General features: G+C 42.1%; 1 protein-coding gene across 7 annotated transcripts in view; it reads right to left on the bottom strand.

Annotated features, from left to right (window-relative positions):
* Positions 1-27,391, bottom strand: part of sorbs3 (sorbin and SH3 domain containing 3) — a 118,998-nt gene that overhangs the window by 41,311 nt on the left and 50,296 nt on the right. For 2 of the 7 annotated variants that reach the window (XM_034169920.1, XM_034169919.1), the window contains exons 2-11: positions 26,606-26,674; positions 23,463-23,651; positions 23,236-23,308; positions 23,011-23,141; positions 22,799-22,862; positions 21,053-21,091; positions 20,414-20,501; positions 12,212-12,341; positions 8,086-8,370; positions 7,406-7,461 (exon numbers count right to left, since the gene is read on the bottom strand). In XM_034169920.1, coding sequence (XP_034025811.1) covers positions 7,406-7,461; positions 8,086-8,370; positions 12,212-12,341; positions 20,414-20,501; positions 21,053-21,091; positions 22,799-22,862; positions 23,011-23,141; positions 23,236-23,308; positions 23,463-23,651; positions 26,606-26,617 — 1,067 coding nt within the window. In that variant the 5' untranslated portion in view covers positions 26,618-26,674. The remainder of the gene's footprint in view (positions 1-7,405; positions 7,462-8,085; positions 8,371-12,211; positions 12,342-20,413; positions 20,502-21,052; positions 21,092-22,798; positions 22,863-23,010; positions 23,142-23,235; positions 23,309-23,462; positions 23,652-26,605; positions 26,675-27,391) is intronic. The other 5 variants (XM_034169922.1, XM_034169923.1, XM_034169921.1 and 2 more) reach the window with 5 other exon arrangements.

The following is a 27,391-nucleotide window of genomic DNA, read 5'->3' as shown; positions in this document are numbered from 1 at the left end:
GCAGCAACAAAGCCAGCCATGGAAGAAAAAGTGCCTCCAGTGTTGGAGTTGGATGGCCAGACTTACAGCATTATTAGTCGGCATTCCTGTACTTCTAGCTATCCTGTACCACTATGGTAGTACGCCCTGGACCTTAACCCATATCAGGGTCCAGTACGCAACAACTAAAACTTTCCAACAGACATGTTGGGGAGTTGAATCAAGAAACATCTACATGATATGGGACCAGAATTCTACAGAGAAATGGGCAAAGATGAAGAACCTAACCCAGCAGATGCAAAAGACTAATTGGCTGCAATACTTGAACGACAGTGGGGAATTTCCAACCATCACCACCAATTACAACCTGACCACCGGAGCAGACATCCTTCAAAACCTACAAGTGAGGGATCAAGAGATTATCGTGGCAACTATCTTACGGTTGAAACAAACAGAGCGAAGAGAAGTAGGCTGCACCTGGATAAGACCTGAACCTGGCGAGCCAGCCTGGTATTGCTCATGGGGATGCAGAGTACTGCTGGGCTAGCGAGCAGGATATTGGGAAAAAGAAGCTGTTTTTCTAGCATTACCAAGACATGATGTTTGCAGAATGATAATGCCTACCTGGAAACATTGGGGTAATTATAACCTCACCTGTGACAACACCTGCAGCAGAGTGCCGAAAGTGGATACTACATCTACAATAGTCCCTCCGTTGAACAACGCTACCGGCATGAGAGCAGGGATACCATATTCCAAACCAACCGCCGTCTCACCAGCAGCATTGGTGGGATCCACAAAGATATCACCAACACAGGGAAAAACCAAACCACTCCCTACATCGCCAACACAAGATACCCAGCAAGTATTAGAATCAAAAGTTAAAAGTATTGATAACGCGGCTAAAAATAGATGGAAGAAGATTCATGATTATTGTGTAAAAGAAAAAGTAGCAAAATTAGATAGATGTTATTGGAATCGACCTATTGGATGTAAATCTCAAAATTACATGGTGCTTGCACCAGTCATTGATTTGATAAATAGGATTACTTGGAAACAGAAACAGGAGGCAAAATATGATGAATGGCTTAATGACACTTTATCGTGGGTCTGGAGTGTTCCACTGATACATTTTGAGGGGAATTTTCCGAAGGGATACACGTGGACTGGGCATAGTTTGCGGGGTCCACATAAAGCAAAATTCTATGTGCAAAAACTACCAAAGCCTGATGAGCTAAGGTCGGTACCTCAGATGGATTTAGCAAAATTGATCAATGCGTGGCGAATAGAATTTATGGAAGCTTACATGAGACAGAATACCATAATAATTTGGCTGAAGGTTCTGGTAAATCCCCCCGATGTCCCATAGACCAAATTAAGACAGGGAATTGGCTAAGATGGGTATATAACTGTACACAGTTGTTACAGATTCCAACCATTAAGGGGACCCTTCAAGCATGGCAGGAAGGAGTTAGACTGGTGGGGAATGGAGAAATATGAAGTTGAAGATTGGGTATTCCCCTGTTTGGATCAAAGTAATAATTATTGGGTTAAATATCAATACATCGCCACGGTCTACTCCAGAGACAGAGCTACTTGGTCCAGTGTACTCTGGAGACCAAACCCTTATGTTACGCCACGGCCCTGGAAAATGATTTGTAATAGACTTAATACCACATGCACGATAAGCCTTGCCCGCCAAAGTTGTAGAAATGTTCCTGGCTGGGAAGAATATTGTGATGCTTACTATGACGGCGAGTATGACACTTACGGCCATCTAACAGTTTGGGAGAAGGACAGAGCTGGCGTATAGATAAGAGCTTTTCCACCCAACGTTGGATGTGCCAAGGCTGTCCTGGGACATGGAATGTCGAAAAGGAAGCAGGTCCTAGGCCACATAGTGCCATTTGTTGGTGATGCTTTGATAATGCTTGAGGAAGGATACGCCTTCAAGAAAAGTCTATGTGAAGGATGACAACTTGTCGGTTACGAATGGTTGGGACCCAATCGGATTTACAATAATGGTACATGTGAATCGCCTGCAGAACATTGGTTGAGCTGTGGAAAAGGAAGAGGTCAGCATGAATGTTCTTGGTGGGAAAGAACGCAAATAATAGCTAGAGGAATTATCACCAGTTTCGCTGCAGAGGCCGGAGAAGTCATTAAAGAAGGTCTCGAAATGGTGACTGGTTGGATTGGACATTTGTTTGGATATCTTTGGCCCTATCTGTTAATCATAATAGGACTTATTATTGCTGCAGTGATTGGATATGTTTTGTTAAAAGGAAGTTTCACAGCCGCCCTGCACTTGTGTGGGAGGAGCACACAACGCAGTGATATGGAGCAGAAGGAGTTAAAGTTTATTGGGTGTACAACATCAAAAGGCTCTAAAAGGTTAGTCTGGTTTTTAATGAAAATAACACATCCTGGGGACTCGCTGTACGAGTCACTAAAGTTAAAATCTAGCAACATTCCAAGAGCCCTGAGCCATAAGAGGAGAGCTGCCGTTAACGGGCGTGGCCGGTTCGTATCCTGGTTCCTGAGAAGGCTATTCGACCGGGGTGCGAGATCAGCTTCAGCGGGGTGGACGTCCGGATGGAGGCAGTGAGCAGCTAGACGAATCTCCTCGCCACCAGCTTGAACAGCCTTTGTGCAGCCCTGCCGGGTAATACCCGTGGAGACACGAAGGTCGGACCCCACAAACGGAGAGCTGGTTTTGTACACAAACACACTCATCGGAGGGTGAGCGTGTGCCGTGTATCTAAAAAAACGGGATCTGACAGGACGTACAAATAAAGTCGGATATTCAGGGTTTGGTCTGCAGCGGGTCTGTAATCAACCGTTTCTGCAGCGCGACTCCACTTTGAAGCCATGAACCATTGAAGCAATGCTTCGATCCACTAGCTTGTTGGTTCTTTGATTCGCTGCTCTTCAGAAACAGCAAGTCCGCTTCTTAACCCCCCTCAAAGCCATTAAAATACCGTGAGTCACTTTTGTGTGGATTAAAGTCACTAACTGGGACTCCTGTCTTGTTGCAGTCAAGAAACAAGAATCGTCCTCCGTTCCGTTGTCACAGCTCCAAACGCTGTGCGGCTCTCTGCCGAGACTGAGTCCACTCGGAATTAATAACTTCAAAATGAATTGCCGCTTTAAATAAAATGACACCTCTTTCCAAACGTTGTAATACAGACAAGAAACTCAATTCAATTTCAATTTAATCTGTTTATAAAGTGCCAAATCACAACAAAATCTAAATATACTAAAACAAATGCATTACAATTGTACACATATCACAGTTGTGATATGTGTACAATTGTAATGCATTTACCTGCTGGACTGTTTCTATTTTTGATTGGTATCAATGGAAAATGTCCTCTGTGAACTGTCTGTATTTCACTATATTATTATTAAGAATATATGCAGTCATATTTTTATTGATTTTATCAATTGAAAAAAAAAATCATATATAGATTCAGGTATAATTTAAAGATTTTGGCAATAAATTTGATCCTGTTTACAGTCAATTTTTGTTATAGTGTTGTTGTTTTTAGTACATTATATTTATACAAATAAGCAGTGTTCACTATGGTCCATGAAGTATAATAAATATATTAAAAGAAGTGTGACAGTGTATGTTGCACACGAATAAAAGAATGAAGATTATTGAATAACAAGACGCATGTTGTGAAAGTGTCGTGACACGGACCCACAACAGGGGGCGTTAATGAACGGACAATGGATAAGCCAAAAAGTAACAATTTAATGTTGCGAATCGCACAACGACGTACAGACAATAACAATATGGTGGAATGTCAATTATACACCAGGTGACGTGTGGGCAGGCTCGATGATAGAAGACGCCTGGCGAGGGAAGAGCCGGATCCCACACAGCTTCCACCACCAACGGAGCTGAAGAACACCGGAGCCGCCAAGCCCTGCGCCCCAGGTGGCCGCTGTCTTCAGCAGTCAGACCCGGTACTGCTGGCAGAGAACAGAGACAGTCCTGATGAGTGTGAGGTCGCACACTCAGTAATCCCACAGTCTGTACTCAGTAAGGAGGGAGAACCTCCACCTCCAATAACACACTCGGACAGCTCCTGTGAAAACCACTTATCTGGTTGGGGTGGGAGGCGAAGCCGTCGCAGTCCACACCAAACGCCAATACAGCAGATAAGGAACACGTCACAGGAAAAAGGCTGCAAATGAGATCAGACTATTATTCAGAGTTACGTTTGCAGAGAAATTACCTGTATGGTAGAAGATTTCTCGGCGAGGAGGTGGAGTTGCAGTCCGGTCTTTGTAGTGGTGGTGATGGGTGACAGCTGGTGTTAATAGGTGACAGCTGTCACCTCCCGCGGCTCCGACGCCCTCTCGTGCTTGGAGCCCGCACTCCAAGCAGGGCGCCATCTGGTGGTGGTGGGCCAGCAGTACCTCCTCTTCAGCGGCCCACACAACAACGCATATGATTTTTATTTTATCATTGGGCAAAAATGCATCTGTCAGATTTTCACTCTGGATCCAGCCCTGTTTATATACATGTTTCTAATATATTATGAAAAAGCTAACGAGAAATAAACACTTCTAAAACTGAAAAAGCTGTTTTTGGAGCTTAATAACACCTCTGAACTTATTATTTTGCTGACGTTAGCGTGGTGACATCACAGGCTGATAGCTAGCTGCAAAACTTGTTCATTTGTGTGTACATTTCTCCTCTTTGTCATATATTATGTAAAGGCTAGTGAGAAATAAACACTTCTAAAACTGAAAATGTTTTTGTAACAACTCTAGAGTAATTTACAAGACATTTTGTGAATGGTAGCATGCACGCTAACCCAAAGCTAACTTCCTATGGAGTTAAATTTGTCATATTAACACCTGCAAATGCACAGAGGGTGATCTACAAATATTCCTTGATTTGCACAACTTCCGATTTTGTCAAAAGCTCATGTACACGGGTGACACTAACCCACGGGTTGAGTGTGCAGTGTTGGCACAAACCATTCGGAGGATGGGGGTGTCAGCGTAAACCATTTTAACCCAGCTTGTCAAACGTGCCGAACCGAGCCGAGCCCAGAACATCTCTTGTATGTGCAGCTTGTCTTGCTGCTCCAACAAAAATAGCTAGAAAGATCTGTGGGGAAATATCTTGTTTCTTGCTTATTTGAATTATACTCAAGATTTTGCTTTCTAGGCAGTCCTTGCATTTTCTTTCTTCTTTTTGTTTTGTAATTCTTACTTTATATTTCTCTGTACTTTGTACACTTTTCTTGTATGAAAGTGCATAGTCCCTATGAGAAGATGTATGTGTTTTCTATATTCTGTTTTATTGTGTTCAATTTAAAAAAAAAAAAGCTTGTCTTGCTGATGGCCACAAGTTTCAGGAAAGAAGAACCAGGGCAGCTGTGAATCCTCGAGAATTACATGAACTAAGTGCCATTAACTTATGTTAATTCATATTACAAGGGCAATGTCCCAATGAAGGAGGTATTATTATTATTATTACTTCAGGCCATTTTTGGCCACAGCATACTCGCAACCTACCGCTGACACCTCCATCCTCCAAATGGTTTGTGCCGACACTGCACACTCAACCCGTGCGTTAGTCTCACCCCATGTACACAGTCACACTCACACACACACACACACAAGGCCTCCTGCAGACGCTGTTAAAACTTATTGTTTTTGATTGATTGATGGATAGAGGAGCTTTATTGAACATGTACAAATTGTACGTAAGACAACAGGATCCTAAAAATTATTTAAACAACTGCAAATTATAAAGAACACAATGCTCATATGGCTGAGGGTATTTTAGCATTGCGTTATATTTTTAAAACTAATGAATAATATGTAATATATTACTTTTCTGAGTAACGCCCCCAACACACGATGACCTTTGTTGCAGGTGAACCTTGTGGGAATGCATGGCATGCATGGTTAGAAATGTGAAATTCTGTCTGCTGTTTGAAGTCATAAATGCTGTACTTGAACTTGATGAACTTAAACAGCTTTGTCATGGAACATCTGCTGTAACAAATCACCTTCTTAGATAACCTTGCCCTTTAGCCAATTTTTAATGGTTATTCTGTCCAATCAAAGGGTTCCTTGAAACAGCAAATCCAAAATAATCTTCTTTGATGAAATAACACTCAAAAGGCTGTGTTGTGCTCAGAAAACATGACTGGTTTAGACCTAATTTTTGTACTACCAAAATGCACGATATAATAAAATTGAATCACTATAAAATCAATAATGCAAATACATTTGCAACTTTTAGGTTTGCTCATTGCTGAAAAGTCCCCTGAATTTAATTTCTCTGTGTAATATTAGCCTTTCATTATATGACAGACGAAATCAAACAACAGTGTTGCATAAAGACAATAAACACTAAATAAGCAGAAAGAAACATTAAGAGCCAAAGGAACTGTATGTATTACACAGAAATGCTTCAGTATTTAACCACTACTGTCATGAAAAAGCACATATTTATGAAACATACTGTGATTTAATGCAAAGGAATAGTCATTCAGTCAGCCAGTTTTTTTGTTGTTACATTCTCTTCTTAGTTACAACTAACATGGGAAAGATGGAGATCCATGCCCTACGTTTTCTGGGTCAGGCTCAAAACTTTTCAATCAACCCTTGTACTTCTTTCAGTTCCTCCCTTTTTCACTTGGCATCATCACCGCAGATCCGATATATAGATCTGCATGTTGGTCTTGAACCAGAGAACCTTCCATTCTAGAAACAAGCACACTAACCGCTTGTCCACCACGCTCAAAAGACATAAATTAGCTTAACATTTTCTAAAAAATATTTCATGGCATTGTTTTCACCTTTCAAGGGTATGATTTTTGTAAAATTCCAGTTTTTCTAGACCTTACACGTGTATAATGCATAAAGGTAAGTTATGTTATGGTTTAGTGCGGTTCAAATATATTTAATTGAATTGAGATCTAAGCCCAGAATATCAAACAAACATTTTTAAGTAGTCCTGAGAAGTGTAAAAGATTCATTTAATTTTTTTAAACATTGAGAAATACAGAATGGTATTTGCGTACTGTCAAATATACTGAATGTGTGGTTTGTCGCTACACAGTATAATCAACACTGGCAGTGTTAGTTTTACACTGGTGATTTTACTGTGTAGTGTTTTCTGTGAAACGAAATTCAGCTTTACGGTTCAGGTGGCTCCCTCTTGTGTCCACATTGAAAACTGTTGCAGTGGGTTTTCCATTCATTGAAATAAGACTAGCAGTGATGTCACACTGCTTTGGAATTTGTGCAACATATTTACAACAAACTCCTTTACAATGTTAATCTGCAACACATTTGACCCGCAAGTTGCAATTGATCATTTGCAGGATAAGCGTAAAAAGCAATCCCATGAAAGCAGCTGGTCTCATGTGTTAGTGCTGTCACTAACCTGTAGCCTGCAGTCTTAGTCTTTGGAGCAGATACTGGATCCCTGTCTCTGGCCTCCTGAAAGTAGAAAGCACATAAACTGTTTGTTCCCTGCAGAAACTCTCTCAGTCTGCTGTATCTCACAGATCTCTCAACAGCTCAGACCAAGTGAAGGTGCTGACCACTCCCAAAGGAGCAAGAGATCCCCAGGGTCCTATTCTCCTCGGGCTCCATACACACCGCTGCTGCTTTGTCTAAACTCTCACTGTTAAGCGTGTGGTGCACATTTGATCACATAACAGGAACAGCATAACATTTGTCTCACTACAACAAGCACTGTCGGGTTTCAAAGGGGTGCTCCAAATCACATGCCCCTGCAAATAGACTTCGATCGGTGATGCAAGAAAAAGAAAAATCAAAGTGCCTTCAGTTTTTTGGCAGGCAGATTTGCATTTGCTGAGGTGGGAAGAGAGACAGGCAGGATTAAAAGAGTGGATCAGTCCAAGTGCAAGCAGGCAGGTGATTCCAGGGCTGTGAAAACAATTTACTGTATGGGGGGGTCAAAGAAGTCAAGCATAGAGGTAATGTTGAGATACTCAGCTCTCATTGGGTTTAGGGGCTTGAGGGGGAGGGTGGGTGAGGATTCTACAAATAGGGGTTCAAGAGATGCTTGCGGAGAGAGTCAGGAGGGGGGCTCAGTACCTCACCCCAGCCTTGACGCTGCTTCTTCTGGGAAAGTGTCCTCTCCAGGCCTTGGATCTCAGAGTCCAACTCAGCCTCAAAACGACTCAGCTCAGAGACCAGACTGGCCTGAGCCAGACCAATGTTGAAGTTGGAAGGTAAAATTAAAACACTGATACAGAATCTGAAATTTGGATTCAATGGTGTTCTCATGGCAGGATTAAAAGCACATGTACTACCAAAGGTGCTTACCTCAATTGAACCTGCTTGGGGTTTTTCAGGATCCTTTTTCTGGGGCAGATGACCCTAAACACAGAGAAAACGAATTTAAAATAGCTTACATTTGCTGTGAGACTTTGTTCATTGGCATCTGCTGTTGTTTCAATAAGATAATACCTGCGATAAAGTTTTCATCAGCTTCTCTTCTGTGGTTTCAGCAGCATTCATTAAAATATAATTAACTATTTTTCCTAAGTCCCGTCCATGCATCCTGACATTATCCAGCCAGTTAAGGTAGTTTGCTGGTCTCTCTTCCCAGCTACTTCCTCTTGAAGTGTGTTTCCTTCAGCCTTGGGTCCTCTACCAGAAGCATGAGTGTTTGGAGGTACTGTGCGGTGTCTTAGCTGTCCGTATTACTGCATTCTTCTGGTAAACTCTGATTACCCCTGGAATCATTGTGTTCTTTACCTTCTACCCCGACAATACCTTCCATCCAGCATGTTCAAGGGTCTACCACAAGGCCTCTTCCCCACTGGGCATGCCTAGAAGAGTTTCAAAGACATGCCTACAGAAGGAGGATACTAATCATACACCTGAAACACTCCCTGCTCTTTTCAGCAGGAAGGAGCAGCAGTTCCACTGTACTCTCCTTTCGAATGTCCAGCTCCTCACCCCTTTTCTAAGGGTAAGTCCTGCTGCCTCCTGAAGAAAATTCATTTCGACACGTTTGTATGCACAATCACGGACTCTTAGGCACCCAATTCTATGACTTTGAATAAGTGCTGCAACATAAGGCGAGTGGGCTTTCTAAACTTTGGCTTCTAACACATTTTCTGTCATAACATTCTGAAATAAGCGCAACAGGATAGATATGTATAGAGAAATGTACTGACTCAGCTGGGATTTACATTCATGACAATTGTTTCACACACACCTGGTGTGGTCTGTGTAGACAGTGATTTTATAAAAGCCATCCAGGGAACAGAGCTTTGTCCACTGCCATCAAGACAAAACATGTCTCCATTCTGTGAGCCACTGCCCACAGCAAGAGGTGAACAATATAATGCGAATCACAAGACACCTCACCTCCCATGTGGGAGGGGAAACAAAGATTCCTTTTCTTTACAGGCACACACAAACAAGGAACAGCTTGCACCAGATTTGGGATATTGTTGCAAGAGCTATTGTAAAACCTCAGAGCCACTGCTGTCATACGCACCAGGGGTCTCATTTACACAACAAGACAATTTAGTCACGTACGTTGTGATTTATAAAACAAACTAGACATGAAAATGTGCGTATGTGTACACAAACTGTAACTCATGTGCACGAACATTTGGCAGATGGTGAAGTGAAGCCAGGTGGGAAAAATGTGAGTGGCAGGATTACACATATAATGATGGCATGTGCTCGTGAGTCGTAACTCTTATATTTAATTCTATTTAATAAGACACGTCACAAATTCATGTACTTTACCATATTGTCTTGTCTGTATTGTCTTTTTTTTTTATAATTTGCAGTTGTTTAATTGGTATCCCAATGCAAAGTATATATAGCTTTTACATTAATTATTAAGATCCTTTTGTCTTATGTAAAATTTGTACATGTCCATTCAAGCCCCTCTTTTGTCACATAAGTTCACAAGAACCACCATGGAAATAAGCTTTTATACTTCATTGTGTTATCAGTGTATCATTGATACATTCACCTCTGTATGTTTTTAATTGATGCTGCAGAATAAACTCAATCAATTATTCATTCAATTATAAACAATATTTTATTTATGATTTAATGGCATCTGCAGCAGGATAAGTGTGTGTGCATACATGAGCTTTTGACAAGAGTGGAAGTTAACTTTGACGGCGTGTGATGCGTGTGCACGTTGACATTCGCGAGATGTCTTGTAAATCACTCCAGAGGTGTTATCAAGTTACAAAAACAGCATTTTCATTTTTAGAAGAATTTATGTCATGCTAGCTTTTACATAATATATGAGAAAGAGGTTATATTTACACACAAACAAAGCACATTTAGCAGCTAGGTAGACCAGCCAGTGATGTCACCACGCTAACATCTGTGAAATGTCTTGTAAATCACGCCAGAGGTGTTACCAGGTTACAAAAACAGCGTTTTCAGTATTAAAAGTGTTTATTTTTTGCTAGCTTTTGCATAATATATTAGAAACGTGTTATATTTACACATAAACAAAGTGGTTTCAGAGTGCAGGAGAGAGACCAGCCAGTGACATCACAGTGCCACTCTACTCTGATTGACTGTCAGCTCCGCCCCTCAAAAAATGGATTTGCATTTACATGATTCATAGCATAAAATATGAAACAGAATGTGACTTTTTAACATCTTAAAATAGCTCTTAAAATAGGCCAAGGTTAGCCATCCTTGAACTTGTACAAGGTCTGTATCCCAAGAAAGTTCCCTGTGAATTTGAAGACTTTGGCAGTAATAGGACTGGATGTATGCTGAGGTGAGACAGATGGACAGACAGACAGAAGGACGCAAAACTTTTGCATTACCCGATGGTCATATTTTGATGGCCTCATGTAATTATCTTTTTTGTGATAGTTAGCCATAATTATTCCATAGGGACTGTTCAACTGTTAAATATAAGCTGACTCATATCTGACATCAAACCACACAATATCTCACCAGCGTTCATCACAGTTGTTGAAATGTAAATATATATCAGTGGATCATTATGACCGGATTATTGTGATTATTTGGACAAGGTGTGAAGTCCTGTGTGCTGCTATTGGCATGAAACAAATCATTTCCCTTTTGGAAGTTTATATATAAAACAGGCCCATGTTATTTTCACTGCACAAATTTCATTAGGAGAGATTTTATCTTAATAAAGAGGGCAGCACAGTTATGCCAATCACAGCGCAAGGAATTCTGGAAACTGTAACAATAAATAATTGTCTACTTATTCTGTTATTTGAAATGTTTTCCACCAGTTTTTGTGGTGAGCTTGTTGAAGCTTGTTAAAGAAAAGTCTATTTTTCTGCTTTTCCTTCGGCTGCCATGATTACACATTTTCAGCATGAATATTCAAGAATATTCATGCTGAAAATCACGAGCGCCACTAGCTTAGCTTATGGCAAGCTAAAAGTGGACGTTCTCATTTTGGCCGAATAACTAACCAGTTTCTGGGTATTCTGTGTTAGTACACGCCCGCGGCCGACGTGCTTGATGAATTCCTGCGCAAAAAGTAGTTCCGAGACCTGCGATGATAGTGCGTTTTCATGGGTAACAAAAACATCAGGAGTATATTTGGCACAAGAACTTGTGTATCTCGTGTGTTTTTACGCCTAAATGATCGTAAGTCAGTACTCACACTCATCCAGCAGCATCTTCTCATGTCGGCAAATTCAGCGCTGGCTCAGTCGAAACTAGTCCGGCGAGCTATCCCACAATGCCAAAATAGCAGAGATGTCGCTCCAATGAGAGCGGCACGCTGAGCAGGGTGGTGTATGATTTATAGAGACAGTCTTGCTTTTGGGTGTGCATATGAATGGTTTTATAAGTCTGATTTTATTTTGTTTTTTGTTTTTTTTGTATGCCATTTAGGCTTTAGTATGAATTCTACGCAATGCTTTATAAATGAGTCCCCTGGTGTTTGTGCACAAAAGGCTGCTCACTTAGTGCACTACAACAAACTACAACACATACTTAAATCTGTACTTTTTTACTGCCACTGGCAAAGATCCTCTTGTGAGAAGCGACACAGAAACTGCTGCCAACTTCTCAACCAGTTAGTTACCTTCTGATTGACATGTAAGGACTTACTATTCAAACATGTTCTTGCACTTCACACTGGGAAAATGCTAAAAACCATACAAAGCAACACACCCAGAACAATCCTACAAAAGTCTACAAGTAACACAATTACTCAAATAAGCTTCTGTGTTTGTGGTGTGAGTGAGGCTGAGCGTACCTGTCTGTGACTTTCTGAGGCGGTGCTCTGTCCAGGCTCAAACTCAAATATACTCTTTGGTTGAAGTTCTTTTCCCGGGTCTGCTAATTTGTCGACATCCTCACTCCTGAAACATGACATCACAAAGTATGCACACACAGGCGTGCACGGGCGCACACACACACACACACACACACACACACACACACACACACACACACACACACACACACACACACACACACACACACACACACACACACATATATCACTGACTGCAACTTAATCAAGGCTTCATTGTTCGAACAGCAAATCCAAACTTGTCTGACCCACATCTTTTGCCCCAGTTCCTATGGGTTTTGGCGGGTTCTCAGATAAAGCGTCAACTGCAGGCCATCACTAATAGTGAGGGATGTGTTCTGTTCTCCTACACTGTTCAATGCTTGCTTTTTGGGCTCAGGTTGTGGAAATCAGCAGCTAGATGTTCTAGTTGTCAAGAAAAAGTTTACTGTTTTCATGGATGATTCTGGATGATTCTGTGATATTTTTGGATCAATGGGAATGTGAGAAGCTGAGACTGGAATTGGCGCATTGGGTTTGCGATTGACTTGGATCAACACTAGCATCAGCGACATCTTGGACTTGGCTATTAGCATGTGGTGAACAAAGCAGTCTCATGGCAGTTCGTTATGGCATCGTGTAAAGTGATCTAATCTATTAGATTGTGATACCCTCACGAAATGTAGTAAATCTTCATGATGGTATCATGGCCAAATTTTGTGATGGATCACAAACTGCCACGACACTGGGCTGTTTTACAGACTCTCCGTGAGGTGTTAGAGTTATGGTTAAACTGCCCCATCACAAAATGTAGTAGATTTTTGTGATGGTGTCATGGTCTAATTTCATGAAGGTATCATGATCTAATAGACCGTAAATTGCCACGACATTGGGCTGTTTGACAGACCCTCCACAGGGTGTTAAGGTTAAACTGCTCGATCACAAAATGTCCATTTTCTTGATGGTATCATGATCTAATATTGTGAGACTGGGTCGTGATGAAAGTGTCAAACTTGTAGAGACATTCACTTATCTCAGTGTTTCAAAATCCTGGTTCTTTGGTTCCAAAGTACGACACATTTTCCATTTGTGCTTGAACTAATCAGAGCAGATCAGCTCAGTCAACTGCAGATTAGCTGAAAATATAGATTTGCATATATCGAGTTCTCCTCCATCCTAAAGTTTATGCTGATAATAACAGAGCTGGATTCAGTCTCACTATATCTAAATTCTGGGTTTATTAATGAAATTTAGGACAACATAGCCAACACTCAAGTTAGCAGCCTGTCCATTTTTTTTACTTCTGTGAAATATTGCTCCTGGAAGTTTATAACCCAGCTGATTGATTTTTGCTCTCTGTTTGTCTGAGGTGCTGTGATACAAGATATTGTGAGATCTACATTGCTGATTTCTGTACATTGGAGGATCACTACAGTGTCCATCTAGCAACCCCCTGACTGATCCTGTGGTGTCTCAAGTCAAGTCACATGATGATGAGCATTTGCCACTTGTAATGGACTGTGTGTCAGGTTGCTCATTGGGCGTTTTACTACCTGAATCTAGTCCGTTTAAGGTTTCTTCCTCAAAATGTCAGTTTCAGTTTCTTTTGTTTATACAGCACCAAATCACAACAAAATTGCCTTAAGGTGCTTTACACTAGTAAGGTCTAACCTTACCAACTCCTGGTGCAAGCACACAGGTGACAGTGGTAAGGAAAAACTCCCTCTGATGATATTGAGGAAGAAACCTCGAGCAGACCAGACTCAAAGGGGTGACCCACTGCTTAGGCCATTCTAACAATTACAATGTGTTTATAAAGTTTTACAAAGCTGAAGAAACAGAAAACAGGAAATCAAACAACATCATAATATAAATAAGATGAGAAGTCGACGCAGGTGTTAGCACCACAGGCAGGGGTCATCCGGCATTCCTCACGCCGTCAGTGGGCCTATTCCCACGACAGGGTCACTTTCAAATGCAGACTGCAGCATGCAGCACCTGCTTCAGGCCTTGTATCTCAAGATCAGTCTGGCTCCTTGCGGTTTGGATCCGTCAGTCCTGTAATCCTATGTGACGCCATCCATACCTCAAACAGAGAGTGTAAACATTTACACTTTACACAACGTTCCAACTTCATTGGAATTGGGGTTGTAGATAAAGTTGAGGCCGAGACCCATTCCATTGCAAATAAAATGACTTTAAAGGGATAGGAAGCAGAGCACCATATTATGCCAGTATGCTAGCCATACGAGAGGGAGAATAAATGCATCTTAAGTCTAGACTTGAAAGTAGACTTGTAAGTACACAATATGACTGTTTTATTGACGCAGAGAGATCATTCCACAAAACAGGCAAACATTAAGAGAAGGCTCTGTGGACTGCACACTTTTTATTCACCCTAGGAAGACAAAGTAGTCCTGAGAATGCAAAGCCTGAGCCGGTAGATAGGGTTTGATTAGGACAGCTAAGTAGCCAGGTGCTAGTCCGTCAAAACTCCTGGGGGAGTTTTTCCTTACCACTGTTGCCAATGTGCCTGCTCATGAGGGTGGATAAGGTTAGACCTGACCCTTGTAACCTGAATTGTGGTGCTGTGATTTGGAACTATATAAATAAAGTGAACTGAATTGAATTACTTTGAGTTCAGAGGACAAGGCTTGGGAAACACTGGCTTGTCTGATTCCTCAATCTTTGAGATGAAGAAACACCTTGGAGGAATAGAGAAGCTTGAATCTTCGACTGGACTGGGTTGCTTGATGCGAGGACGTTTCGCTTCAAATCGCAGAAGCTTCCTCAGCTAAAATTCTTGCTCTGGTGGTCTGACTTCTGTCTTGACTCTTGTAGAGAAGAATAATCAAGAAGTCACAAAAGCTGGAGTTTTAAACCTAACCAGACCCCTCCTACCGAGAGGCAGACTGCTATAAGCTGGTGACTAAACAATAGCTCTAATTAGCACCTATTGTGCTCTAGTTAACACCCTCCTAATGACAGGGCAGCTGTCCCTCTCCTGATGGCTCCCTTGACGACTCTGCTGATGACATGAATGACTCATTACCATGAACAAAAGACTGAAACTGCTTTGACCTGAGTACCCCATTGTAAACAGGGGATAAAGCGTGTCTCAGACCCCCTCCCCGGTTAAGGCTAGGTTTCAAACATTTCACAAAGAATGCCTCCTTGACCCCTCTCTCAAACCATTTCTTCTCTCTGGCTAATATTTTAACTTCCTTGTCCTCAAACGTGTGGTTAGTGTCTTTAAGGTGGAGATGAACTGCAGACTGAGTTCCACTGGTGCCCTCTCTGCAGTGCTGGTATAGCCTTTTGTGTAAAGGTTGCTTAGTCTCACCTATGTAGTGTTCGTTACAGTTTTCCTGACATCTGATAGAATACACTACATTGCTCTGTTTGTAACTAGGGATCCTGTCCTTAGGGTGAACTAATTTCTGTCTCAAGGTGTTAACCGGTTTAAAGTAAACTGGGATTTTGTGCTGTCTGAAGATCCTCTGTAGTTTTTCCCCTACTCCTGCTAAATAAGGGAGAGACACTCCTCTTCTTCTTGTCTCCGTCTCCTGTCTATCTGGTCTCTTTGTTCTCTGGGACTTCTGCACTTTGTCCAGGGTCCATCGTGGGTACCCACATACTGTGAGGGCTTTCCGGACAAGTTGTTGTTCTTTAGCCCTTCCCTCTGCAGTTGTGGGCACCTGTAGGGCTCTGTGTTGAAGCGTCCTGATCACCCCGAGCTTGTGTTCAAGGGGGTGGTTTGAGCCAAAGAGCAGATATTGGTCAGTGTGAGTTGGTTTTCTGTAAACCCCTGTCTGGAGCTGCCTGTTCTCTCCAATCGTAACATCACAGTCCAAGAAGGCTATATGGTTGTTTCTGGCATCCTCACGTGTGAACTTGATATTGGCGTCCACCGAGTTGATGTGTTCTGTAAAGTCCTCAACTTCCTGTTGCTTGATTTTAACCCATGTGTCATCAACATATTTGAACCAGTGACTGGGAGAGATGCCCGTGAAAGACGTCAAGGCTGTCTTCTCCACTCGCTCCATGTACAGATTGGCCACAATGGGGGATACCGGAGACCCCATTGCACAGCCATGAATCTGCCTGTAGTAATTCCCCCTAAACAGGAAATACGTGGTGTTAAGACAGATCTCCAAGAGCTGGCAGATGTGGTCTGGTGTGAGTTTGGTCCTTTCAAGTAGAGACACATCCTCCAGCAGTCTCTGCCTCACAGCTGAGACAGCCTCAGCGGTGGGGATGCAGGTGAACAACGAAGTCACATCAAAAGACACAATTGTTTCATCTGCCTCCAGCTGCAGGTCCTTGATCTTGTTCACAAAATCTTGTGTGTTCTCCACATGGTGTTCTGAGTTACCCACTAGAGGAGCCAAAATCCACTTGAGGTGCTTGGCCACATTGTACGTGATGGAATCTGTGCTACATACAATAGGCCTGAGTGGCACGTCCTGTTTGTGGATTTTGGGCAGTCCACAGATGCACGGAGTGGCATCCCCAGGGTACAGTCTGTAGTATGTCTGCCTGTTGATGAGTCCCTCTTTCTCCAGGTTTTGGAGGTAGCTAATGATTTTCTTCTTATAGCCGCTCGTGGAGTCTCTATTCAGACGTTCGTATGTATTGGAGTCACTGAGCAAGTTGTTGATCTTGGCCTCGTAGTCAGATGTGTTCAGGACCACCGTGCATCTGCCTTTATCCGCTGGCAGGATAAGGATGCTTTGGTCCTTTTGCAGTGCTGACAAAGCTTTCTGTTCTTCTCCTGTGATGTTGGACGGAGGAGGCTTAGCACTGTTCAGCACTGCTGTGACTCTTAGTAGGAGGTCCCCAGCTTCTGACTCTGCCTCTGGCTTCTGACTTTACCCATGATGGTCCCTGGACAAAGTGCAGAAGTCCCAGAGAACAAAGAGACCAGATAGACAGGAGACGGAGACAAGAAGAAGAGGAGTGTCTCTCCCTTATTTAGCAGGACTAAGGGAAAAACTACAGAGGATCTTCAGACAGCACAAAATCCCAGTTTACTTTAAACCGGTTAACACCTTGAGACAGAAATTAGCCAGAGAGAAGAAATGGTTTGAGAGAGGGGTCAAGGAGGCATTCTTTGTGAAATGTTTGAAACCTAGCCTTAACCGGGGAGAGGGTCTGAGACACGCTTTATCCCCTGTTTACAATGGGGTACTCAGGTCACAGCAGTTTCAGTCTTTTGTTCATGGTAATGAGTCATTCACATCATCAGCAGAGTCATCAAGGGAGCCATCAGGAGAGGGACAGCTGCCCTATCATTAGGAGGGTGTTAACTAGAGCACAATAGGTGCTAATTAGAGCTATTGTTTAGTCACCAGCCTATAGCAGTCTGCCTCTAGGTAGGAGGGGTCTGGTTAGGTTTAAAACTCCAGCTTTTGTGACTTCTTGATTATTCTTCTCTACAAGAGTCAAGACAGAAGTCAGACCACCAGAGCAAGAATTTTAGCTGAGGAAGCTTCTGCGATTTGAAGCGAAATGTCCTTGTGTCAAGCAACCCAGTCCAGTCGAAGATTCAAGCTTCTCTACTATGGAAACCACCTGGACAACTGAGAGCCTACACAGAATCCTTGGAGGAGCTGATGGAGTCATGAGGATGCTTTTCTCTTCTTGAACAATGCTGATACCTTTGCAGGAGAATGAAGGTGCAAGTCTTTTGGACCTTGCTTTTTGCCTCACTGTATAGTTGTGAGACATGGACACTAGTCAGTGACCCAACGCAATGACTGAATGCCTTCAGTCATTTCAGAGTATCCTTAAGTACCAGTAGAATGACTTTGTGTCAAATGAACAGTTACTTAAGGAGACTCAGATGAGGAGTAGCATTTGCATTGGGACAGAATGTCAGCTATGCCATTTTGGTAATGTGGTGCCTTCTTGTTTAGAAACCCAATGACTGCAGAAAGCAAACGCGGTGCTCCTGTTTCACCTGGCTGCAGGACACATAGATGGTTACTTTTGAGAGATGGAGATGGATTGGTTGTCTGCCTGCATGGTTTCCATCTGGAACCAAAGATGGTTCCATAGTATGGTGGACGTGACAGTACACAGCACCAGAGGATGTTCTTATGCCTAACCTAACCCGAGGCTTAACCTTCAAAACATTTTATATGCATATATTAGGGCTGGGCAAGTTATCGCATTATTATTGCATTAACGCATCAATTAATTAACGCCTTCAATTTTTTATCGCACGTTAACAGAGTTGTTGTTGTTGTTTTTTTTTTTTGTAAGAGTCTGTTGCTCACAGGCTTATTTCTCTACACTGATTGCAGGCCGTGCTTCAGGTCTGTAATCAATCGCTTCTGTAATGGCTCCGCTTTGAAGCTTGAACCAACGAAACAGTGCTCCGAACTACTGCTTCATTGGTTCTTTGCTTCACTGCTTTTCAGAAACTGCAAGTTCACTTCTTAAACCCTCTCAAAGCCATTTAAAGATGTCAATCCTGAGCCATTTTGTGTGGATTAAAGTCACTAACTGGGACTCTTGTCTTGTTGCAGGCAAGAAATGAGAATCGTCCTCCGTTCCATTTGCACAGCTCCAAATGCTGCACCGCTCTCTGCAGAGTCAAGTTAGAGTCCTGCCGGAATTATTAACTTCAAAGTGAATCGCTGCTTTAATCAAATGACACCTCTTTCCAAATGTTGTAATACAAACAATAAACTAGAATAGACCAAAATATTTTTTTCCTCCCAAAATGAAACGTCCTGTGTTCTTTATGAATTACATTGAAGGTGACATGCAGTACAGCCGCCTGCAAGAGCTCAGCTCAGAGGTGTGGAGTGACATTCATGCCATTAATGTCTGGAAGGAAATGCTTTTGACAAAAATGACAGATTTTGTTTATTCCTATTTATGTCCAGAGATCAAGGATCTACAATGTAGACTTTATTTATTTCCAGAGATCTAGGATCCAGTGACCAATTTCATATTTATTTAGTTTAAGACTCAATAAAATGTTGTTGACATAGAAAACCTGTAAAACCTACTTTTACCTACTTTTGGTCTACCAATATGTTTGCCTTTAACAACCTTCCCATGTTGTTTGTATTTGGTCCAGAGTTTAGACACAGCTGACTGTGAACAACCAACATCTTTTGCAACATTGCGTGATGATTTACCCTCTTTTAAGAGTTTGATAATCCTCTCCTTTGTTTCAACTGACATCTCTCATGTTGCAGTCATGATTCATGTCAGTCCACTTGGTGCAACAGCTCTCCAAGGTGTGATCACTCCTTTTTAGATGCAGACTAACAAGCAGATGTGATTTGATGCAGGTGTTAGTTTTGGGGATGAAAATTTACAGGGTTCCATAATTTTTGCCAGGGGTTGTATCATATTTGACATTGACCTTTAATACCAGCCCCCTAATTCACTTAGAGGACCCAACACAAAGTAAAACATGCAGCAATATGTCCCCAACAATTGTATTTTCACAAGGTGAAGGCCACATTTTAAGAAATCATCCTTAAAAAAACAGTTACTCCTCTGAACTCATTCAGATTTTCTGGAGAAATGTTCTCTGACAGCTCTTCTAGTTTACATATGGTTTCTCTTCAAATTTGCTGTAGTTTAATCCCATCGTAGTAAAAATCTTCCTGGAATGGTGGGATTATGGGAACTGTGATGGCTCACGTGATTCTTATCTTGGTTTATCCTGTTTGTGCCACTTAATTATCCCCTCACTAGGTTATAGGACCACAATGGAGATGTTAAAATGTTGATGAATGTTTTAACATTAGTGTCTGTCCCTGTTGTGATATTACTATTTTTAAAGTGGGTACACATATAAATATTTTCAAACTGTAAAACTTTGAGGTGGGCTTTTAGTGCCCCCTGATGGTTGTATGAAGACTCTGCCAGTTAGCAGCCCTTACTGGTTGTTTGAGGTGGAGAATATGACTCAAATCTGATTTAACATGTTCCCATGATGATAACACACATACAACTCAGGTTACATGGAGGCTTCTTAAAATTTCCCAAAGTTGCCAATTTGATTGAATGTTAACCCGTCCGCGTGAGCCTTGTCATGAGTTGTTTGCCATTTCCTTTTTTCAGTCCATGCTTTTTCATGTGACAATGAAGAAAGAATGTGCATGTACTCACCAGTCTGGTAAGGCTCCATATGGTGACAGCGTGAAGAGCCTCTTGTCTGATTCAGTTCTGTCTTCTGTGCTCTCGGGTGTTTGGAGACCTGGGTGTTTGGAGGATCAATGGATCAGTGCAAATCTGTTTCAAGTGATTAGCAGGGCAAGCGTTGGATTAACGTCAGTCAGAAAGTGGGCCAGTGGTTCTACAAAATTTCTGTAAGTAACTGTAAAAACGACTGCATATTCAGCTCTGAAAATTAGATTTTCGATTGATGCAGCTGAGGATCGGTGACCCTCCTATTCTTGGGCCATGGTGGCATCTTTACGTGTTAAATGACTTTTACAGTCAGGGACATGAAGTTGCTTGTGAAACCTTATTGCTAATTACGGAGTCCTCATGGCCACTGAAGCCAATATTGCTGGTTTAAGGAGCATGTTCAAAGATGGCAAAATGGCCCAACACTGGAGGCTCACTGTTCCTCACTCGTATCTAAGAACCAAAAATTTCAGACCTGGATATGCAGGAGTTTTTCAGGGGTAACAGTACTTTGAAAATTATTTTTGGACTGGCTCACTGAGTGACTCCATTTTTCCTCTGCTTGTGCTGGTATTCTCAGGGCATCGCCAACTAGCACAACAATGTGGTTCCACTTACGTTTCACTGACCACCGCTCTGAATCCTCCAGCTCAGGTTCTGCAAAACAAATGGGGTGGGGAATGTTTTGGCACTGTATACTGCAGTACTGAATTACACACAAATGTGATGAAATCACACACATGCACATCTCTTTCCAGTGCTTCACTACTCCCTTACAGTGATGTATCTGTCTAAAATTAGGCCTCACTGTATTAAGTGGTAAAAAGAGATCTCGGCCCCCGGGAGAACTTAGCTCAGGAGAACTTGGTCCAGGTGTGAAGTCGGCCTGGATAAGTCGGCCCCAAATTATTTCACTTGAGGAAGCAAAATCATAATTTCAGCAATCTGCACCAATATTTCACATCATGTTCAGTGTCGGGTCACTGGGTTCACAGCTGCACAGGGAAGGATTTTTTTTAACAGGTTACATGACCGCGGAGGAGCAGCTGATCAAGTATCTTTAACTTGCACTGTATAGGAGCCGAGTTCTCCTCAGGGCCGATGAACCCCACAGGTTGGGATAGCCCCGGGCCAACTTCATACCTGGGGCCGACTTCTCTTGTATCCTATTGAATAATCTTACATTCCAACAGTTATTCTTGACACAGTACTCAGACCTGATACTTTTTTACAATCAACACCACCGTGAGTTTACGTAGCATCAGATTTCATCATATATATACTATTATATATAGTAATTACATATACTTCTGTAAGAAGTAATATGTGCATGTTGTTGTCAGTTCGGCTGCTCTCGTTAATGTTCGGGGTCGCCACAGCGGATACAGCCAGATCCGCATTGGTATTTGGCACAAGTTTTACGCCAGATACCCTTCCTGACGCAACTCCAGTTTCACCTGGAGAAACACACACAGCCGCTGGTTTGAAGAGTTCTCCCAGCCAAGTACTAACCAGATGTTGCACTGGTTAGTTTCTGAGATCTGATGGGATCAGGCTTACACAGAGCAGACTGGCAGAAAGAAGTAATAGGTGCATAAGCAATAATAAAAAGAAAAGGAAAAAAAATTGTTCTATAAGAAGTAAAGGAGTCAAATAGACAAATGGGCAAAGCTAAATTTACTGTCAAATAAATATAGTGGAATGGGGCTGTGCAGGCATGCAGATGAACAGTACAGGGATGATTAATTTGTACTTTGTGGGAGTGGGGGTGGGGGTGGGAGTTTCTGGCATTATTTATAAGTCTAGCTGCGGACGGAAAGAAGCTGTTTTTGTGTCTTGAGGTTTTAGTCCTGTTGGTCCTCAGCCGTCTACCAGAGGGGAGGGTAACAAAAAGTTTGTGTCCTGGGTGAGAGGGATCGGCCACTATCTTCCTTGTATCTATTCAGGTTTGGTGCTGGTTTTACATGAGATGCTTTCCAAGTACACAATTCCGGCTGTACATGAATGACTGTGCAGCTCCAGGTGTTCCGAAACAGTCTTGCAACTGAGTATTTCATGGGATCAGGTGTGCACAGCGTAGCATGGCTGCTTTGTTGTGCAACATATAGTGAAGAGATAGGTTTGGAAGGAGCTGAGATAAAAAGGAAGCCTGTTGTCAGACCTACTGAAAAGAAATGACATAACATTTGAGCTCTCTTTCATCATGTCTTTTTTTCCCCTGTATAATAATCTGTTTGCGGGATCATTTCTATTATACTTGACAGTTACAGAAAGGAATTCTCTCTGGAGAACAAAGCAAGTGTGAGAGCAGCGGAGGCAGAGGAGCAGGAGAAGGAGGAGATGGAGGAGGAGGAGCGCCCTTACCCTCAGGCTTCCTGTGAATCTGTCTAAACATGCTCTTGTACCAGTCTCTGGGTTTGTTCACGCTCTGGTGTACAAAAGTGAGCAGGAGAGCAAAACAAACACATCTGGTGAGACACTGCAGTAAGCAAAAATATAAAGTGATGCTTAAAAATGCATGCAAAAAAACATTTAAGTAACTAAAAAATTCTGTGCATTGCATATCTTTAACTTACTGATCTGGGGGCAATAGGCATCCCAGTCTCATCCACTGGACCGATTCCTGAGAACTTAATAAGCCTCTCTTCTCTGGTCGGGGTGCCACTGCGTGGTAAAGTGGCAGAAGTCTGGACACCGTTAGACAGTCCTGTTTTACACACCAAATTGATCATTTTCATGGACACATTTTGGTTTAAAACCTAAAGTCCTATTGTTATGCATTTGAAAGTCCACAACCTCACCATGTGGCTGTGAGGGGCCATAGTACGATCCAAAAGTGGGTGTTGTGGGAGCACTTCCGTTCATCTCTGACACCTGAAGAATGACAGAATACACATCAGCTCAAACACAAATGTCTGAAATGAAAAGAATTCCTTAGGGTGCATGTGATGCACCCTTTTTCCACAGGGAGGAGCACTTGTAAACTGAATTCGACAGTCTCCTGCATGAGGGATTTTACTGTGCATGCCTTGTGCTCTCCAGACGGCAACCTTGCAGAGCGAAAAGGGCTCAGAGGAGGAGTAGGGAGTCCAGGGGATATCACCACCTCATGGTTCAACTCTGGGGATGTTAGGAATTGTTGGCCTGAAGAACCCCCAGGCTCCCCAGAGAAGATGATCTGGGCTCCATTCGGATCATCCACCGCCTCCACACGATGCTGAAATATGAAGGAGCACAAACAGTAGGTGAACTTTGCTCCTGCCACGTCCTGTTGTCCCTGAGTAAACAACAATTTGTATAGGAGGTCATGTGAATGTGTTAGCAGCCTAGCTGTTCTCAGAGAATATGTGGCGTCTGTGGGAGAACCTCTGATGAAAAGGCTCCTAATTTATTTAAAGTACAAACAGTGGGAAGTGCTGTTCCACCCACTTTATCAACTGTCTCACCACTGGTGCAGAAAGGCCTCATTGAAGGTGCATAGTGGGGGCACTGAAACAGGAGAGCATCATTATGGACCCATTAGCTCCCTTTTCACCAGGCCTCCTTATTCTCCAGCCAGGGGGCGGAGCTGGGGCCAGAAAGGTTGGGAAAGGGTCACTGATGGCAGCCTCAAAGCCCAACAGGCCTAGCAGCTTTAGCTTTGTGGTTTCCATAGTGATGCTTCTGTCCAACACTGTTGGGTACCCATGCATGGTATCCAAAAAAGGCTCAAAATGAACAGGTCTACGTTAAAATACAGATTAAAACTCAAATATTTTCTGTTGTTTCAACTTATACTCATAGAACAGTTTCAAGTACAAAAACTCAATATTCAAGGTTGAACTGCATGAAGTACACTGTAACTTAATGGAAACTGGTACTTGATCATGTTGGAGATTAGTGTCTTTTTCAACAGGATCATTTGTGCTCCATTTATGTAAGTAAATCTATCTGTCACTGTCTACATACTTGCATACATCCTTACTTTGGCACAGATGTTAAGCAAAACAATCACTAGAGGGCACTGCCAACTATCCTTAAGGTTTCTGACAATGTCAAATGTTGTAATGGCCAAAAAAGTTACAATAAAAGAATCAGACACCTAGGAGGTCTGTGCAGCCATGAAATAATTCATGACAAGCTTATGTTTGAAACGTTGTGTCAAAATGTTCCCCCATTCTTATTTGTCTTAATTGTGTCCCTTTGCTTAAGGTTGCGTCTTGTTTGAAGTATTACTAGCTACACTGTCCTCACAATTTCCAGTGGTACTGTTCCATGTCATGCATATCAGAAGCTTTCAGAAACCAGACACAAATACAGATGGAAAAAAAATGCATATCTTAGACAAAAAAACTTCTCTGTATACGTTTTTTACATAAATTATCCTTCAGTCTACCTCAGTAGATCAGAATTCAATTTAATTCAGTTTCTTTAGTTTAAATAGCACCAGATCGCAACAACGCTGCCTCAAGGCGTGTCACACAAAGAAGGTCTAACCTTACCAACCCCTAGAGCAAACACACAGGCGACCGTGGTAAGGAAAAAAACTCCCTCTCAGGATATTGACAAAAAAAAAATCTCAAGCAGAATAGACTCAAAGGGGTGACCAGAAACCAAAAAAAAAAAAAAAAAAAAGAAAATTACACTTCATGGCCTTGCACATTCAAAGTCAGTTTTTGACAGATATTTTGGCTTATAGGGAAACCAAATATCATTTAAGACCAATGACTGTGGTCAGTTGGTCGGGCAGGCTGATGGATGATGGAATGTCACTGGCTCAATCCCTGCTGGCATTTGTGTGTGCCAAAGTGCAAACTCTCTGAGCATGCTGCATCCCAGCAGTCATTGGGTGAGAGGTGGGGTGCACCATGATGGATAGGACACCAATCTGTCACAGGGCCACATATAGACAGACTAACACATTCACACATCACTTACTGCCAAGTTAAGGGTACCCAATTCATTTAAATTCCATGCATTTGGATGGGGGAGGAAACCAAAGCACCCGGAGGTTATCCCAAGCGAACACTGTGAGAAAATGCAAACTCCACACCGATATTACCAAATGGTAAGCGATCCCATGAGCATGATGCAACAGCGCTAACCACTCAGCCAGGAAAAGGTGGGACTGACCCTTTTCCAGACTTTTTACACTTAAAAATGAGTGGAGGGTCACATATCCCCCACCCCTCCAAGATTCAATGACTTTGCATGCAAAATCTAATCTTTTAACAAAATTTCAGTCTGAAAATATTTGTTAAAGAGCAGCATGGTGGTTTAGTAGTTAGCACTGTTGCCTCACAGCAAGAAGGTCTTGGGTTCAAATCCAACTTTGTCCTTTATGTGAGGAGTTTGCATGTTCTCCCCATGTTTGTGTAGGTTCCTTCCAGATGCTCCACCTTCCCCCTCCCACTTTCAAAAAACATGCAGGTTAGCAGGTGAACTGGTGACTCGAAATTGAAGTTAAATGTGTGTGAAAGTGTTTGTCTAATTGTGTCGGCTCTATGAGAGACTAGCAGCTCAACCAGACCATTAACTGGAATAGCCAGGCTTAGAAAATGGATGGAGGAATGAATGAGTTGTTTAAAAAATTCTCCAACAGTACTTCCGACATGGAAGTACTGTTGGTGCTGTAAGATACACCCACTGAGGTGTTTCTCATTCTCTGTGACTCACCGGCATATTCGCTAAAAAGAGAACAGGCGCAGAAACATTGTTTCTCGGTTTTTGGTTTGTTTTTTCTGTTGTTGAGATACATTTGGCTACAAACTGACCCATACAGCACGGTGGCTTAGTGGTTAGTACTGTTTCCTCACAGCAAGAAGGTCATGGGATTGTTTCCCACCTGGGGCCTTTCTGTGTGGAGTTTGCATGTTCTTCCCGTCTTTTTGTGGGTTCCCTCCAGGTGCTCCAGCTTCCTCCCACTTCCAAAGACATGCAGGTCAAGTGAATTTGAAATTTTCCATAGGTTTTTGTGGGTGTGGATATGTTTGTTTCTCTATATGTGGCCCTGTGATAGACTGCCATCCTGTCCAGGGTGTACCCCGCCTCATGCCCTATGATTGATAGGATAGGCTCCACCCCCCATGACCCTTAATTGCTGTAAGCAGTTACTGAAAATGAATGAATGGTGACCCATATCAGCAAGGTGCAAATGTGTAATATGCCCATTTTAATGTAAAACGGCTTCACCTGAGTCTGCATGTGGTCCGTTATGGTCCGTGTCAGATATTAAAGTTGTACACCCAGCATCAAAAGGATCTGCAAAACAAAAACAAGTCATTATTAGATTTTATGTGAAATTACATTTTGTTTTAGCATCAATGTTGGTGTTTTCTTTGCAGCTGGTATATAAAAAGACATCAGTCCAAGATGATACATTTGAATTTGACTCCCAAGATCAGCAGTGGAATCATGACAGGTGGCATTTTGTGAACACAATAACTACCAATGATTTAGTCTAGAGTATGTTAGCATTGTACTAAGGGGGATGGAGTTGTGACATTTGAGGTTAACCCCAAGATGACTGAATTTCATGAAAATTCAGTAAGGTATGTCTTCTATAATATATTCTAATACTAAAGTAGAACTCTACTAGTGCATACTAAGGTATATCTAATTATCTAAAAAAAAGAAAAGTAGAATAGAAGAGTAGACTAGAGTAGAGTAGAGCCACTTAGGTGCGTGGTCTTGAGAACCAGGAATGGTAGGTTGAAAAGCTTTTTTATCCCATGGGAACTCTCCCTACCCACCCAAGCAGCTCAAGAAAATGGACATCATGTATATGTGATATTTACACAATAATGATAATAAACAACATATACAAGAAATATAGTTACTACATAATATTATAGGAGTTAGCTTCTAAAACCTAAATATTCATACAGGAGAAGAAGATTGTATTATACATATACCTAGTCTGACCATGACCATGACCTTTTCATGGTCATGAAAAACATTTAAAATATCACATCAACA

The sequence above is a fragment of the Thalassophryne amazonica genome, chromosome 5, assembly GCF_902500255.1.
Source record: "Thalassophryne amazonica chromosome 5, fThaAma1.1, whole genome shotgun sequence".
Lineage (NCBI taxonomy): Eukaryota > Metazoa > Chordata > Actinopteri > Batrachoidiformes > Batrachoididae > Thalassophryne > Thalassophryne amazonica.
Note: the sequence above shows the minus strand (reverse complement) of the source record. Positions and strands in the feature narration are given on the sequence as shown.